Source organism: Cheilinus undulatus, linkage group 7, assembly GCF_018320785.1.
Source record: "Cheilinus undulatus linkage group 7, ASM1832078v1, whole genome shotgun sequence".
Lineage (NCBI taxonomy): Eukaryota > Metazoa > Chordata > Actinopteri > Labriformes > Labridae > Cheilinus > Cheilinus undulatus.
The window spans coordinates 24,023,194-24,039,673 of NC_054871.1; the positions used below are offsets into that span (position 1 = coordinate 24,023,194).

Below are 16,480 nucleotides of genomic sequence, written 5' to 3' on the forward strand. Positions count from 1 at the left end.
TGTGCCCAAACACTTTCTCATCCAGTCTCACTAACCTCTTTTTCTTTTTTATCTTGCTACAAAGCAATGCTACAGCTGACTGTAGTCTGTTTTGTTTACATCTACACACCTGTGGGATCAAATGAGTTCACTTCAGTAGGTCTGTGCTCCTTCAGGCACAGTGGATCCTCTCATTGATATCATGTAGTGAGTGATGTACCATTATTGTCATATCCTCTACTGAATTTATGTTTGAGATGAAAGAGAGGACTATCTTTGAAGTTTCTCTTGCATGATGCAACTCAATTTTTCAAATCACTTGGGAAGTTAAATCTCCTGAGGCAGGGGGTGGTTGTTATAACTTTGACATAATATGTGATTACAGAGAATAATCTAGGAACGGAGCTGGGCATGCAACCATTATCAGCATTAAGTTTTCCTGAAAAAAAAAAAAAAAAAAAACAGGGATGTTTATCTTAAAAAATGACTATCAAACCCTTAACTTAAGTAGAATTCAATAACTTTTAGCATTACATTTTAACATTGTTGTCCTGGGGAAGAAGAAGATCTGACCCAGCTCTCAAAGGGTTAAGTTGGATCTTGGACAACCTGAAGCTTATTAAATAACCAGCCAGACTACAGGTATCTGCAGGTGCTTTTAATGTGAATTTCTGCTTGACCTACATGAAGTTAAATTATTCCAGAGATGGGCCAAAAATATTTGTTCACATAGTGTATGTCCTTGGATAAAATCTTTTACTGGATTTGGACCAAATGGAAACTCTTTTGGATGCAGCAGGACCTTTTTGTTGGACTTTTATGATCCAGACGGAACAGCAGAACTACAAATTGGTAAATTCAAAACATTAGAAATCATCATTTGTTTTTGCTGGTCTGGCAGATGCACTGACCATGGCTTCTGTGTCGCTTGGATCTTGAAGTGGTTGTCATCACAAGAATCTTAACCTTCGAAAAATGTCCAGCAAAATACTCGTAAGGAGTGGGCAGTAAACAGATATTAATACTGTCACGGGTAAAATTTCAGACACAGAATGGATTTTTGTTACACCTTCATCACCAGTTTAAACGAGTTATGTAGTGCACACACAAGTCATAACTGATACCACTGTTAGCATAGCAGAGTGATATTAGACAGACAACAGCCCAGTCTTAGTCCCATATCAGTATGCTACACATGTTATTAACCAGCAGCACAGCAATGAGGTCAAAAGTATGCTCACTGCTCTCAAATTTTGATGTGTGTAATAACAGAAACATACAGCGAGTGTCCTTGCATTGCAGAGCATCTCTGCTCGCCTGTCTGGGGCTGGGACTAATGAGAGTGGGCAGCCTGGGGGTGGACTTAATCTGAAACAGAATGAACAGATCAACTGTTATTTAAGTTAAAGCTTTTGTTAGTTGGCTAATGGTTAACAGAATTAAATTTTTGATTCATTTTTCCCTCTGCCTAAGAGTAAAATTTTTGTAAGTAAGTGCAGTGGACTGACATAGTCAAGGTTTTTACAAAATTTGACCTACATTTGCACACAGGTATCTTGACTATGGACCAAAAATGTACCAGGTTATCCTTATCCTTGTGCCAAATCTGACGCTATTTCCTCTGAATATTCTTGAGGTACTGCATTGAATTTATGCATAAAGGATAGTCAGATTAAGGAAGACCCTTAACATAATCAAAGTTTCATCCTAGACACATTTCTTTTTAAATAATACATGGACATTTGAGCTAATACTATGCACATTTTTAGGAATCACATTAATATTGACCACAAATTTTTAAACAGGTTATCCATTTGTCCTAGTACATACAAAAATGGACAGACAACCCTTAAACATGACCCTTCAGTCACAGGTATAGCTGTTGTTAAAATAGGAAAATGACACAATTCTAAAAATTCACATAATTGAATGTGCCATAGCATCTACTGGTTGTTTTCTTTACTCTTTGTTTTCTGCAAATTGACTTTTGGCAGCTCTGTGATCATTACATAGACAGAGTAAGAGCAATCACAGCATCTGGCATGGTTACAAACGTCTCAAGTTAAAATATCTGAAACACCAACGAACAAATAAAACGTAGCACATCCAGACAGTTGGGCTGTCTGCCTGCTTTCCTCGTGTGACTTAAGTTGGTGCAAACTGTCAAATCCCATCTTGCAGCATGATTGTGTTCAAACTCTGAAGTGTCACTCATTCAAGTGGAGAAGTCAGAGCAGACAGCTCTCTCTGGAGGAAGAGAGCTCGTCTAAACTACAGAGGAAGGTCAGACACCTTTGATTTCTCAGCTTGAAAAAGAAACAAGATCCTGCTATTGTTTCATCTTTATGTGGTTTGTAATTGTTCTACAACAAGGTGGCTTCATTAATTAATCAAAAGTGGCTTTTTATCTCAGGCGGAGGTTTTTCCACGGCTGTTTCCTGCTCATTCATCCCTCCGACTCAGCCACCTAGATGTGATATTTATGCCTTTGAGTCACACTGTGCAGTGAGAATTTCAGCCAATAACGGCACCCACCTGCAGTGAAGATGAATATGTAAATTTGAAAAGTGGGTCAGAGATCAAATTTCATCAGGTAAAATCACTGCAGAAATATCCTTTTCGCCAAGCAGGGATTTTCAGCCAATCTGATTCCAGCATGACCCTCTGGATGACTGCCATCTTGCAGGTTTAGCTCATAAAAGTATTCAGTCACCAATCATTCATGGTGGAGGTGTAAAGACAAGATGCACAGGAGGGGCAGTAATTTAATTAAAGCTGTGTGATCATGGTACTTTCTGTGCATTAGAGGGATTCAAACAGAGGTTACACGAACTGTGCTTAACACTAGAGGCAAAATGATAATGCCTCAAACCGTCTGTGTCTAACTCACCATATCATAGGGAGCCAAATGGCAGGCTTAGTGTTACAGAAAGCCCACTGTTATTAAAACTCCAAACATGCCAGAGCTTAATTTTGTTTTCATTACTTTGCATTGCTTATTTTAATTAGTGGCCGTAATCTGCAATTAGCCCAGAGGTCAACTATACTCTTAGTTTTAGAAACACAACTGTTTTGAAGGGGGAGAGAAATGTGTGGACATGTGTTTAATTAAACTGTTAACCCATGAAATGTCAATGTCACCCACTTCTATGCTATCTGATTAGAGGGATGGAAGAGAAAAAAGTACATACATGAATGATGGATGTTAATGACTTAATTTGACTCAGAGAACCATTGCTGATTCTCTGATAAACACTACTGACACCCTGCTAGCCTCCTAAGTAGGTGGACATCAAATAAACATGAGTGTTTCTTTAGATTAAAAAGGAATATATTTTTCTTAATCTAAAAGGTAAAGGTAAGAAATTATTATTGACCACATACAAATTAATCAAATGAAACAATTATTCTTAGATGAATCCTCAAGGTATTTCTTAATTTGCTCTGTTCAATCTGCTATGTTTCGCTTTGGTTAATGTTTCAAGCAATCTCATAAAAACAGTAACTTACACATGTTTTCTGCAAATCTTATTTTAAGCACTGGCACAAAATTTGAATCTTAAGAAAGTCTGAGTTAAGTGAATTCAATAAAATTGATGGCATCATTTGAAAACAAGTGAGTGAGCGAGCGAGTGAGTGAGAGAGAAGGAAGCAGCAGTCACTGCTTTGAAGCATCACTCACTCATCTAAATGACTTAGACTGATGCAAAAATTCACAGGAAATTTTACCTGTTCTCAAAAAAACTATAATGAACTAAAGTTTCTGTGTCAGGGTGCAAACATAATTAGAACAACATGAGATCAATTTACTTTTTTAATGTATGAAAAAATCAGACAAAAAAAACAACACCCACAGCTCATCCACTTTTTCCAGATCAGATGATGAACCTGAACATTTCATTGTTCAGACTAGTTTTCATCAAAGACATATATGAGTAGGGCTGACGCTGTCCAGCCATTTGGTTGAGTGGTTGGTCGATATGCCCTCATCCAACCAAGATCCTGCTTGTCGGCTGGCCATGCATGCGTGTGAGAACAAAACAGCAGGAGTGATCTGCTGACTGATTGAGAGAGGCACACAAAGTGATGTAGAACATATTAAATACTGATTATTTCACAGCAGTTATGCTGTAAATAACTCTGAAACAATATATCTTATTTAACGGTTACCTTATACATTAATACAAACAATTATCAGAGGATATTTTGAAGGCTATATGATGCTAAATAATTGTGACTGCTGAAATTGTAGGTTATGATAATAGGCAGGGACACACTGATCGCTTCAGAGTCATAATAAATAATGCTTAAGAAAGCTTGTGATGTTAATTTCCAAGATCATTTAGACACTAAAGGGTGCAATGAGGAACTGATCACGGATTAAACTGATTTGCGCTAAAGAGAAGTTCTCTTTTTTCTCCTTACCTGAACGACTATTTGATTGGTTAGTGTGTGGGTGTACTTTTGGCCAATAAAGTTGTTTTTTGGTTGACTACAGGCCTACTGATGAGCTAGTTTTAATATGACAACATAATAAACAAAGAGGCACATGTGGGCTTGCTGTTTTTAACATCTGTTGGCATCACAGACACATGCAGGTTAAAGCCCCCAATTAACACGGTCACACTTTAAACTGTAAATCTTGTTTGCAGTATTAGTAGGAAGCTGTGACAGCTGTGTGTAAAAAACACACACGTTTTTTAAAAGTGGAGGTTCTAGAAACAAGAAGGGCAAAGTCCCCTGGTTCTTTGAGGCAGATAAAACTCTGGGAAGTAAAGAGTTGAACTAGTCCAGGCTGTTGAGTCTTGTGACGCTCTGCTGATGAGATGGTGAGTAGCATTAGCCTGTTGCTATTTTTACGCTAATGTCTGGGCACCAAAAACAGTGCAAAGGCCTGACTCAAATGCAAATGATTATTTTCATTATTATAGTTGCTGTTTTGTCACTATTACTGCTGTTGCTTACACTAGTAGAGCTGCAAGTGTCTGAAGAAGGATGAGTCAACCTGTAATTTGTTAAGGTTGCTTTGTCGATTGCATTCTCACTCCAAATGAACCACTCCAGGGTTTAATTGATGGTGATCTGATACCACCTCTTTAAACCAATCTTGACTTGCTTGTTTTTTTTTCTGAAACAGGGTTTGACTGTGATGTTCACATATGTCCAAACAAACCAGACCAAAGAAATGCCCACTTGCTTCAGAAAAAAACACTCCAAACAATCTATGTGTGAAAGCACCCCAGGAGTCCCTTTTTGATGTAATAAATCCCTCCTGTGAGTTCATTTCACTTGTCAGTTTTTGCAGTGCATGACACCTAATAAAAGCACATTCTGTGTTGTTGACTGAAAAAGTAAAATGAAAACAGGCACAATGTCCCTTGAGAAACTTTACAAAGTTGAGTGCCTAATTTTTTTTTAAGCAGAGCTCAACAGCTGCATAAACATGTGCCCATGCACTGTAATATTCTTAATATAGTTAATTTCTTGCTTCTTGCTGTGTAATTATCCTCTCTTGTTTAAGCTCCAGTGTCAGCTAACGTCTTTATCTTAATTCTGAGTCTGGCATACTGAGGTCTCATCAATACCCCCGCACTCCCTGGAGCTCGGTGAATATAGCTTGATGTGTGACAGCGAAGCATGAATGATACAGTACATTGGGATATGCTCCAAATGCTCCTCTTTCTTCCTGCACAGAGGGAGAACTGCACCAGGGTGGAGAGGAAGCAGTCAAGAGTGGCCACCAGCTGGCTCAGGCTCGGCCTGCTGTGGCCGAATCAGCCGCTCCAAAGGACAACTTTAATTTATTTATTTTTGCCCTCTTTTTGTTAATAGGTACGAGTTCCCAAGTAGGGCAGACAGAGCCAAAACTTCCATAAAAAATAATTTAACACAAGCAGTACAAAAACATTTGAGAGATAAAACACTGACTAGTCAGGACTACAAAACAGAAGTTATTGTATTTAAAACAGCTACTTCTCAGTGCTATTTGAAGGTGTGGATGACCGCAGCAGCACTGTGCTGCTTTAATGTCACTGTTGTGTTTTGTTTATGCAGGTCTCATAGTTGCGCAGCACTGTGAATGCTAAACAGCTGCAATAAAACACAGGACCTTTCATGTGTGAGGTGCCTGTGAGGCCAGAATAGTGCGCCACCATGGAGCTACATGTTAGCCATAGCTCTAACTGGGTGTCAGAAACTTTGAAATATTTATGAATTAATAGGGCGGAAGCTGAGAGATTTACACTTTGTGGAGACACAGTCTGCCCCATCAGCTTGGCTAGACTAATTACTGCAGACAGATTTTGAATAAAGACTTGTCACAGAGGCATGGCTTATGTGTCACAGACCTGCTGCAAGAGAAATTAGAAATCAGCTGGTGCTACCTTTAACAACACCTGATAAAACACGAGCACCATCTCCATCATTAATGACAAGAATGTCAGATAAATAATAGAAGAACTACACACTTCTTTACTGGTACTAATATTTCAGCTTCAGGGTTCATTCTTGAAACCAACTGGACTGGAGATCAGAAGGAATTTACACTTTTATTTCTGGTTTTAAAAGAGATCTTAAACAAGTGCTTTTAACAGCAGATTGCAATCGTTAAAATGCATTCTTAAAATAAATTCCTGCTTTAAAACTTGATTTGAGTATATGAATGTGCTGATATTTTGTGACAGAACCACTCAAATGTTTTTGTGCTGGGTGGGATCCTCTTTCTTTTGTCCCACCTGTGCACTTCATAAATACATAGTAACCTTTGTCTTATTTTAATCTTTTTTCTTTTGCACAAATGAAAGAACTAAAGACTATTGAATGATTTTATTGTGTTACTCTCAAATATCTAGTAACAAGGTGTTTTATCAAGTTTAGAGAGAAAAACACTTAAAGATAATGGCTTTCAATGGACATTGACTCGATTACAGCCACAGTCCAGTGTATTCATTCAGGATCCTGCTACTGCATTTGATACAAGCTTTCAACAAATTGCCCATATTTTATTCTTTATAATCCATAGCATTTCCAAGAAAGGCTTGTTATGCATTGCAATTAGGTTTGGTTTGATGCAGAAACTCAATTTTCACTCCAGAAAGCTGAAGTAATGAGCAAAAAAATTATAGTTATCTCCTTACATAAGAGACATTTTTCTATTTTTGAAGTGAAGGTGCTGAATCTCTGCTACACTTAGAGGATTATGTAAAATAAGAAATAAGATTACATACACCAATTTAAAAACATTATTGAAGGAGTGTATAAAGCTATCTGAACTACTCTGCTGCAGCGCTGGTCAATAATAAGGGATGAGAAAAGGGTCAATGGCAGGAACAGCTCTGTAGTCCTGTCAGCCCCAGATAACTGAGAAACGAGTGAATTCTCTCTTTACACTTGACCAACTACAGCAGGCAAAGTATCGGACCGGTGCTCAAACTGTGGTGACTTTGTGCAGCAGCAAAGTCCTCCAAATCAATCCTCTCTGTTAGGACACTAAACCCCTCACCCCTGCTGTGCTGCTTAAAAATTCAGCGTCTGACCATGACAGGCCTTATAAATCATTGTGAATATCTCCTTTGTTCTGTAACATAAAGACATAGAAGTTGTCAAAGCACTTTTCATTCTTAAACCCACGTCCCAGAGGAGCTATAAATAGACAGACTCTAAAACTCTAACTCAGACCCAGCTCATTAGAGTGAGATCAGAAATAATGGCCACAATGCTTAATAATGAAGCAAGAATGAAAGCCATCTTAACACAGGGAGGGGAAAATGCAGTTAAAGCATTACTGGATTCAAAGTTGTGTTTAAAATAAAATATAACTTGAATTAGAAAAGTTGCTTGATTAGCTCGCAGGATATGACTCAGTAAACTGGGCCAGGAAGAGCCTTTTTTTTCCTTTCACCCTTCCTTTCCTCCTGTCTCCGTGGCTAACTGCCCAAAAAGCTTTGCCAAAAGTGCGATTTAGCACAAGGCATCTATGCAGAAACCTCCATGAATAACATTGAAGTAAGAGAAGCACTTTAAGAAAGACAAGGAAATGGCAATAATTGTCAAGAAACCATTCCTGCTCATACTTACGACTGTCGATTTCCAAGTGACGACCACCGCTAAAGCCCAGTATCATTCATTAATGCCCAGGTCTCTCATTACTGTCTCCTCACACTTTTGAAAGACTCATTACCTGCATAATGGAATAGTGCTTCGAACAGTCAGACCTTTCCTTAGTGTGAATTAATCACCTACATGTTCAGACAAAAAGGGAATTCTCACATTAAATATTAAAAAAAAACTTCAAGCCCTGGCTTTACACTTTCTTAAACTTCTAAAAGGTCTACTTTCTTAAGGTGAGCCATCAGGGACGTGACACCAGTGTCACTGAAAGCTGCCCCTGCTATCTTTCATACCTTCTGCGAGGCCAGTGTTAAAAAAAAACACGGAGGCAAGGAGGAAGAGATATACTTACAGTTGACTGTAACTTTTACTGTTTTGGTGTCAGGAGAGGCGATGTCATTTAAAGCGCTGCATTCGTAGTCTCCAGCCTGGTCCCTCGTGATGCCGGTGATGTTAAGATATTCGCCGTTGTCATACTTCCTGGCTGGAGAGAGAAAAATGGAGGCAGAGTACTTACAAACAAGGAATACAAACATGGCAAAGAAACAGACGCATACAAATATGTATGTATAGCTCTTGGCTTTCTGCAGTTAGTGTGTGGAAAAGCCCTCATTTCAAAAAATAGCTTTGAAGTTTAGGCCTGAGAAGAAGATGGAACACAATTAGGCTTTGCACTGAACTTCTGATTACCTTCCTTGCATCCCGAAATAGAAACAGATTAGTGGTGCATTGATCCGTTCATATTGATACGGTGGCAGGAAAGAGAAATAATGGTGTATTCCCAGTCATCCCCTCATCATTTGTTCAACTCCACATGCAGTGAGAGCTCCTTCTAGGGAGAAAGACAAGTTCGATGGCCGATTGCATGTCCGAGTTTTATAGGTTAGATAACGGTGCCAAAAGCAGCTGCAAGTGGAGCACCATGACTGGCATATGAGCCGGGGCAGGGTGCAACTAAAAAGCTGGAGGGAGCACAAATCTGCACACATCTTACTGATCTAAGTAACACATGAGCAAAAACGTGTAGTATTTTATCACAGTTTGAGGGGACAGATGATGGTTTCATTTCATAAATCTGTTACTAGCGAGGATTAAAAGTATGACAGCTGGAAAACAGCAATGAAGAGATATTAAGTGTCAAGTACAATTTATTTAGATAAATTTAATTTGTTTTGTTTCATTAACAATATTTTCACAAGAAACACTAGATAGGCTAACTCAGTCCAACTGTATCTGTTGGGCTGTTGGTTAGGTGGTAGTCTGCAAAAATGCACTTTAACTTTTTATGCAGGATGTTCCTCTTTACAGGAGAGGAAAAGGCATCATTTTAGAATTGTGAGTTCATTGTCAGACACACCAAATCAAGCAAATGATGCAGGTTCGCCTCTATAAATTTCGACTTATTCCAGGAGAAAGGGAAATGCATTAGCCTATCAATACGCTATAGACACACAGATTGTTAAAATTAGCGCTATCGCCAACATCTCTGGAGTAATACGCTAAAGTAAGCCCCCAGGGCTGTTATTAAAACTATTCCAAATAGACACTGGGCAGAGCTGTATGTTAACTTTTCTCGCCCATAAAATTTAGTGACAATACAAGACAAAAAAAGAACTTGAAACACAATATATGAAATCAGTTGCATCTCTAAAACCAACTGAGAATTTACCCATGTGCTAGGTAAGTGAACTTTAAAACAGTCTCATCACAACTTTCCATCAATGGCTCGCAGAGTAAAGAGCCAATTGCAGAGGGGAATTATGCTAACTGAAGCAGGGCTCCTCTTAGATCATCTGTATCATGTATACCTTGAGCCAGCATCGTTGGTCAGTGGCCGATGATACGAAGCCATTGTGTCAGAAGTGTAGTTGCCTGCTCACACTCCGGATGCAGAGGGTTACGCGTTATGTGAGGGAATAAGAACTGAGCTTGACTTTATATTGCATCCCAGGAGATGAAGTCGAGACTGAGGCCTTTGAGAGGCAAGTACAAGTAAAGACTAAAGGCACACCTGCATGTCTGGCACACACACAAAAATGCCCACCTTTCTCCCACTCCGTCAATGTACTGGTGCTATAAGATAAAAAAAAAAAAATGAGTACAGACCAATTTTGTAATTTGTAAACTACAATAGTGGCACTATCAAAACATCAGATATTGCAATTGTGATTGCAACAGATATAAAACTATCTTTTTTGAAACGTGTTTTGTTTTTCATCAAAGCAAAAACACTCATTCATTCATTTAGTTGCAATTGCAATAGTGATTAAACTCATTGTGCAGCATATACAGTGCTTAACAAATTTATTAGACCACCCTAACCCTAACCAAACTAAGGTTTATGCCACAGCTGCCCTAAATTAACAGCATTGGTAATTACCAAAATCATCAAGCACATTATTATTTCTTGATTAATATGTCAAATTATTGTTATTTACTTGCATTCCTGAACAGAAAAGTTAGTTTTAGTGGTTGAATGTTATGCTTGATTAATTTTTGACTTCTCAGAGAAGCCCAGTGAGCTGGCTCAAATTTGGGTGAACTCAGTTTGAAATCCCTCATTCCTGTTCAAAATGGTAAAATGTGGAGAGCTCACTGAAAATGAAAGAGTCCACATTAAAGCACTTCATGATGCTGGATGGTCTCTGAGACAAATATGACAGGTGGTCTGATAAATTTGTTCAGCACTGTATCAAATAGAAAATCTTTAGACCAAAAGCATCTACCAGACTTTCCACTTCACCATTCCTTTCTCAGCTCTGCTTGCCTCTGCCTCTCTTCATACAGGAGACACTTGGTGTTTACAATAAAAAAGTTCATTTTTATATTGGTGCTGGCTAAAATGTGTTTGGAAATATTGGCATTTTGGATATTAGCCAAAATCATACATTTAAAGCATCTCTAAATCTCATTTGACCAGGTGTGAGTGAATAATGAACTGTTGTGGGTTCAAAGCAGGCAGCACTGTGTGCATGTATTCGTCAGTCTGCGGAAAAATTTTCCCTGACCAGAATTAATTTCCAACCCAGTGGTGTTCACTGTGAAATGTATTTATATACTACCTTTAAGGAGGGGAACAGGGGATTTGGAAGGAAGTGTGGATGCTTTTCAGAGGCATAGGGTTCAAACTGAGTGCACAATCAAGCAAAACTGAGCTCAACACTGTTCAGGGAGCCACTGAGACCCGACACTGACTCAGCAATATCTTACAAAAAGGAAAGCCAAAATCAAGACAATCCGTGCTCTAGGAGAAGAAATACTGCCATTCTGCACTGCCAATCTACCCTGCAAGTGAGTTGAATACTTATAAAATGCCTCTTCTTCCTCTGCAACCCTGGTGGCTTTTTATCTACAAGCTACGTTGTCAAAAAACTTGAAACTGAAGGCAGTGTCGATAATGAGCTTTCCTGTCTCTTCTCAAACTGTCATGGTGGCAACAATAGAGTCCAAAAGGCTTGGCAAAGATGTATTGGTGGCAAAGGAAAGGAAAATATTTGGAAAACGAATCCATAAACAAGCACCGGATGTGTCTGAAAACCTGAACCGTTAATATGCCAAGAGAGCACAGGGACGGAGAGACAACACAAAGGGCTCTATTTTCGTGGCTGTGCATGGCTCATGGCTGGGCTCTGCACCCAGTGAAGGAGCACTTTTTTCACTGGGTGCATACAATTTCTTTTTACTTAATCCCACTGATGTGGGAGGGGTGTGCAGCACACTGTGTGTCTGTGTAGCAATCAAATGGTGCAGTGGAATTGTGATGTTAAAAATAACAGGGCTTTATGCAGAGTAGGTAAATGTGCTGCAATGCACAGTCATTCACTATCTTGTAACTGTGAATTTCCCAAAGTGTTGTAAACAGACCAGCCTTGCTTTTTTAATACTATCCTGGGAAATTTGACTTTGATTTATTTCTTTTGAAGGGGGAGAAGTGACAGAGCTTTACTTTGAGAGACACAGCATGCTGCTGTCAAAAGCAGAAGCACTGTCAGAGATCCCCAAAGAGAACATGCATCACCTATCAAGTGCAAGGGAGGGATTGTTTAGCAGCACTTAATTTAATCTGGGATACATTTAATCCAGCATTTACAGTTTAAGTCATGTAGGAAATGTTTTTGGCATTTCTTCAGTGCAAGTCTTTTCAAGACCAGCAGCCCTGCTGAGACCTCTAACCTAAGTAACATCTGTACAGTGCCCATAAAAAAGTATTCACCCCACTGTATGTGTTACCCTTTAATAGATTTTATATATCAATCATGGTCAATATAATTTGCCTTTTTGACAAAACAAAACAAATCAAAAGCCTCTTTAATGCCGACATAAAGACAGCTTTCTACAAAGTATTGTATATTGGATAAAAATATGTGATGTATAACAAATAACTGCATAAATATTCACCTTAAAGTGACTGACATAAATAATTGGCGCTTGTAGTCTCACAGATTGTGAAATGAGTAGTGCATTTGAGTGCAGTGACTGTGTCTTATGTGACTGCAGTATAAAGACACCTGTGTCTGGAAGGTCCACTGGTGAATCAGTATTCCTGGCTACCATTACACCATGAAGACAAAAGAACACTCCAAGCAATTCAGAGAAAAGATTATTGAGAAGTATAACTCATAGGATGGATACAAAACATTTCCAAGGCTCTGAACATCCCCCAGAGCTCAGTTAAATCCATCATCAAGAAATAAAGGAATATGATAGGGGTTTGCGATAAGACGATCTCAGATCGTGAAGAAATAGAATGTATTGGCGACCTGCTTAATCTGTTTTATTGTAGGATCGGCTCAAAAATTCATCAAATTTGTTTCATATTTATATTTTCTTTATTTGGCAGTCTGTAAACAAGGCTGAAGTAAATGTGGTGTTAAATTGCATACTGTATGAACAGACTACTTGTTTAAAGCTTCAGCTGCGGGAATTCTTTTTAAAGACCAATATACTTTAAAATGCAAATCAAAGTGTCAAAATGTGCTTAATAAACAGTAAAGTAGATTTTAAAACACAGACGAAGACACACATAATAATTCTAAAGTGGTACAGAAACTAACTTGCAAATTTGTCCTAGAAATTTAATGAAAAAAATCCTGATAAAATTAAGATGTGATCTGGCCATAAAAAATCGTGATATAATTTTTTTTTTTCAATATCGCACACCCCTAGAATATGATACATGTGCAAATCTGCCTAGATCAGGATGTTCTCATTAACAGAGTGACCGACAAGGAAACTAGTGAGGGAGGCCACCAAGACACTACCTACACTGAAGGAGTTGTAAGCTTTAGCAGCTGAGATTGAGAGACTCAGCGTACAGGAACTGTTGCCCGGGTCTTTATCAGTCAAAGCTTTTCAGGGGAGTGGCAAAGAGAAGGCCACTGCTCTAGAAAACTCATTAAACCTAGACTTAAGTTTGCCAAAAGGAATGTGGGAGACTCCATGGTCAAGTAGAAGAAAGTCTGATGAAATTAAAATGGTGCCTTTCTGGTCATCAGACAGGATCCCATGATTGGCAGACACCAAACACTGTACATCACCACAAACACACTATTCCCACTGTGAAGCACAGCAGTGGCAGCATCAGGCCGTGGGGATGATTCTTGGCAGCAGGCCCTGGAATGCTTCTGAAGGTAGAAGGTAGGGATGCACCGAAATGAAAATTCTTGGCCGAAACTGAAAACCGAAAATGAGGAAACCAAGGCTGAAAACCGAAAAACCGAAAAAATTATTATACCAATTATTAGTACCACTGCATTTATGGCTAGGACTGTGTGCTAACCTCACTAAAATCAATTGCATAAATTAATATCAATGCTTCAAAGAATAAATCAATTACAAAATTATGTAAATATTTATTAAGCACTGACATTCCAACAATGCACAATATAAAATCAAAAAAATTCAAAATGAAATGTTTAACTTGACCCCACTCATGTATACATTAAATCAGTGGTTCTTAACCTTTTTTCCGTCATGTACCCCCTGTGAAGTATTTTTTCAACCAAGTATCCCCTAAACAGCGCAAAGCTTTTTGGCCAAAAAGAAAGACATTAAACAGTGCTGTGACAGCTGTCTGATTTATCAAACTTTGTAACTGATAAACACTTTCTTTTTAAATGTTAAAAATGCATGACTAAACTCATGGCAAATCTTCTCATCACTAAATGTGGGAATTCAAATTAATGTAGTATAAACAGTGACTGGAAAGGCTTTAAACCCAGAAGTGTGCAAAACACTGCTCAGCTGCAGTGGTCTCTCTGGAAGAATTTGGAAATAAAAACATAGAACTAGAAAGAACTAAAAACCTGTAAATAATTAACAAATCATTAAAAAGACAGCTTAGTGCCCCTTTTTGGGATCATAATAAAGATCTCTTCTCAAACTGAAATCAGGAACTTAGTTACAGATCAACATTTCTTCAGATAAAAAATAAATCATGAACCTTTTTATGAATGGAGTGATTGTGAATACAGTGATTAACAGGCATGTTCCAGTGTGGGTCAAACCATTCTGCCATGGGGGAGACTCAGGGGGTTTTAGGGTCATTACATTTAATAACCTACAAAATATAAACTCCACTTTATAAACTTAAGTCCTTACACACCAGGCGCAATTTTTTCATACAAATTATTTACACAAAATATTTACTTTAGAACCTGTAGGGAATCAATGCAAGCTCCCACACCTGCAACATCATTTCACAGTGTGACATTGCTGCGGATATTTAAGTTTCGCTCCGACGAGCACACATGGTGGTGGTGCCAATTTTTAAGGCAGACAGAGGAACAAAAACAACCTCCTCTCTAAAACCACCTAATATTTGTCCTCTCCTCATATCTGTCTGTAGTCAGTGCTTGTGTTTTTGCCTCATGTAGCATGGTAGAGAGGGAGACAGGCAGCAGGCAGCCCCACACGTCTTTGTTACCGTAAATGCGCTACTCGCACAGCTGGAGCTGTTTCTAAACTAACAGGACTTTATTCCAGTGAAATATTTACCAACACAGTCTCCTCTGACCTCAGACATATGACTTAAATACTCCGGATCAACCAGCTCACTGAAATTACTCCTCTGACCAGTCTGAAACACAAACAGGTGAGCCAATCTGTGCACCGTGGGGGGAGTTAACTCCTCTCACCGCGAGCCTCAGCTGTGCAATATTATAACTCTTACTGATCATATTTGACATAGAATGAATGAAAAGTCAGTCCCTCCTCTTACAAACTTGACTGGCACAGTGAATGAAACAGTGAAACAAAACGGCACTGACAGCCTGGCTGTGCGTAAAAGTGCCGCGTTACGCACAGAGTGAAAGACGGAGAGGGACAAACCTCCTTTTATCTTCCGTTCCCATAAATATCACTGTTTATCAGAGGACAGAGAAAACACACTGCAGACGTTCACAGCACAAATGTGATTTTAGAATGTAATATACTCGCAAAATCGTGTCACCCTGACGTGCAAAGAAAGGCGCTATTTTTCTTATATAGCTGGCATGTATTTTAAAATCCCGCGTACCCCCTGGAGTGCCTTCACGTATGTGTACCCCTGTTTGAGAACCCCTGATCCAAGCGCGCGCTGGCCGCGGTTTTTGCTTGCGTCATCACAACATCGTGTTTCAGCCTTGTTGTTTTGGTGATAAAAGTCTTTCGGCTGAAAACCGAAAACGCACTTTTAGGCCATTTTCGGCCAAAAATTTTCATTGGCCGAATTTTCGGTGCATCCCTAGTAGAAGGTAAAAGGAATGTGGCAAAATATAGGAAAATTCCGGAGGATGATCTTATTTAGTCTGCAAGAGAACTACGGCTTGGCAGATGATTTTTTTTTTCTCCAGCAAGACAATGACCTGAAGCATACAGCGTAAGCTACACAGAAATGGTTTAAAGACAACAAGGGAAATGTTCTGGAGTGGCTGAGTAAAAGCCCAGACCTCAATCTAATAGAGAATTTTTGTCTGGACTTGAAAAGGGTTGTTCATGCCTGATCCCAATGCAGCTTGATTGAGCTTGAGCAGTTTTGCAAAGAAGAACGGTGTTACATTGCAGTGTTAAGATGTGCATTGACTGAGATCCACACAGACTCAGTGCAGTGATTGCAGCCAAAGGCACATCTACTAAATGATAACTTGAAGAAGGTGAATATTTATGCCGTCATTTATTTTACATTAATTACTTTCATTTGATTGACATTACTTTGTCTGTTTTCACTTTGACGTTAGAGGGGTTTATGTCATTTTTTTGTCAAAAAGCAAGTTATATTGACCACGACTGATTTATAAAATCAGTTAAAGGGTAAAACATCAAAGAGGGTGAATACTTAAACTAGAAAAGCACTCGGAGAGCGCAGACTTCCGCCATTAGCCCTATCTCCCAACAGTAACGAATCCTTTAAACC

General features: G+C 38.9%; 1 protein-coding gene across 2 annotated transcripts in view; it reads right to left on the reverse strand.

Annotated features, from left to right (window-relative positions):
• The window catches only part of negr1 (neuronal growth regulator 1), a 238,307-nt gene that overhangs the window by 70,843 nt on the left and 150,984 nt on the right, over window positions 1-16,480 (reverse strand). For both annotated transcript variants that reach the window (XM_041791271.1, XM_041791272.1), the window contains exon 4: window positions 8,441-8,572. In XM_041791271.1, coding sequence (XP_041647205.1) covers window positions 8,441-8,572 — 132 coding nt within the window. The remainder of the gene's footprint in view (window positions 1-8,440; window positions 8,573-16,480) is intronic.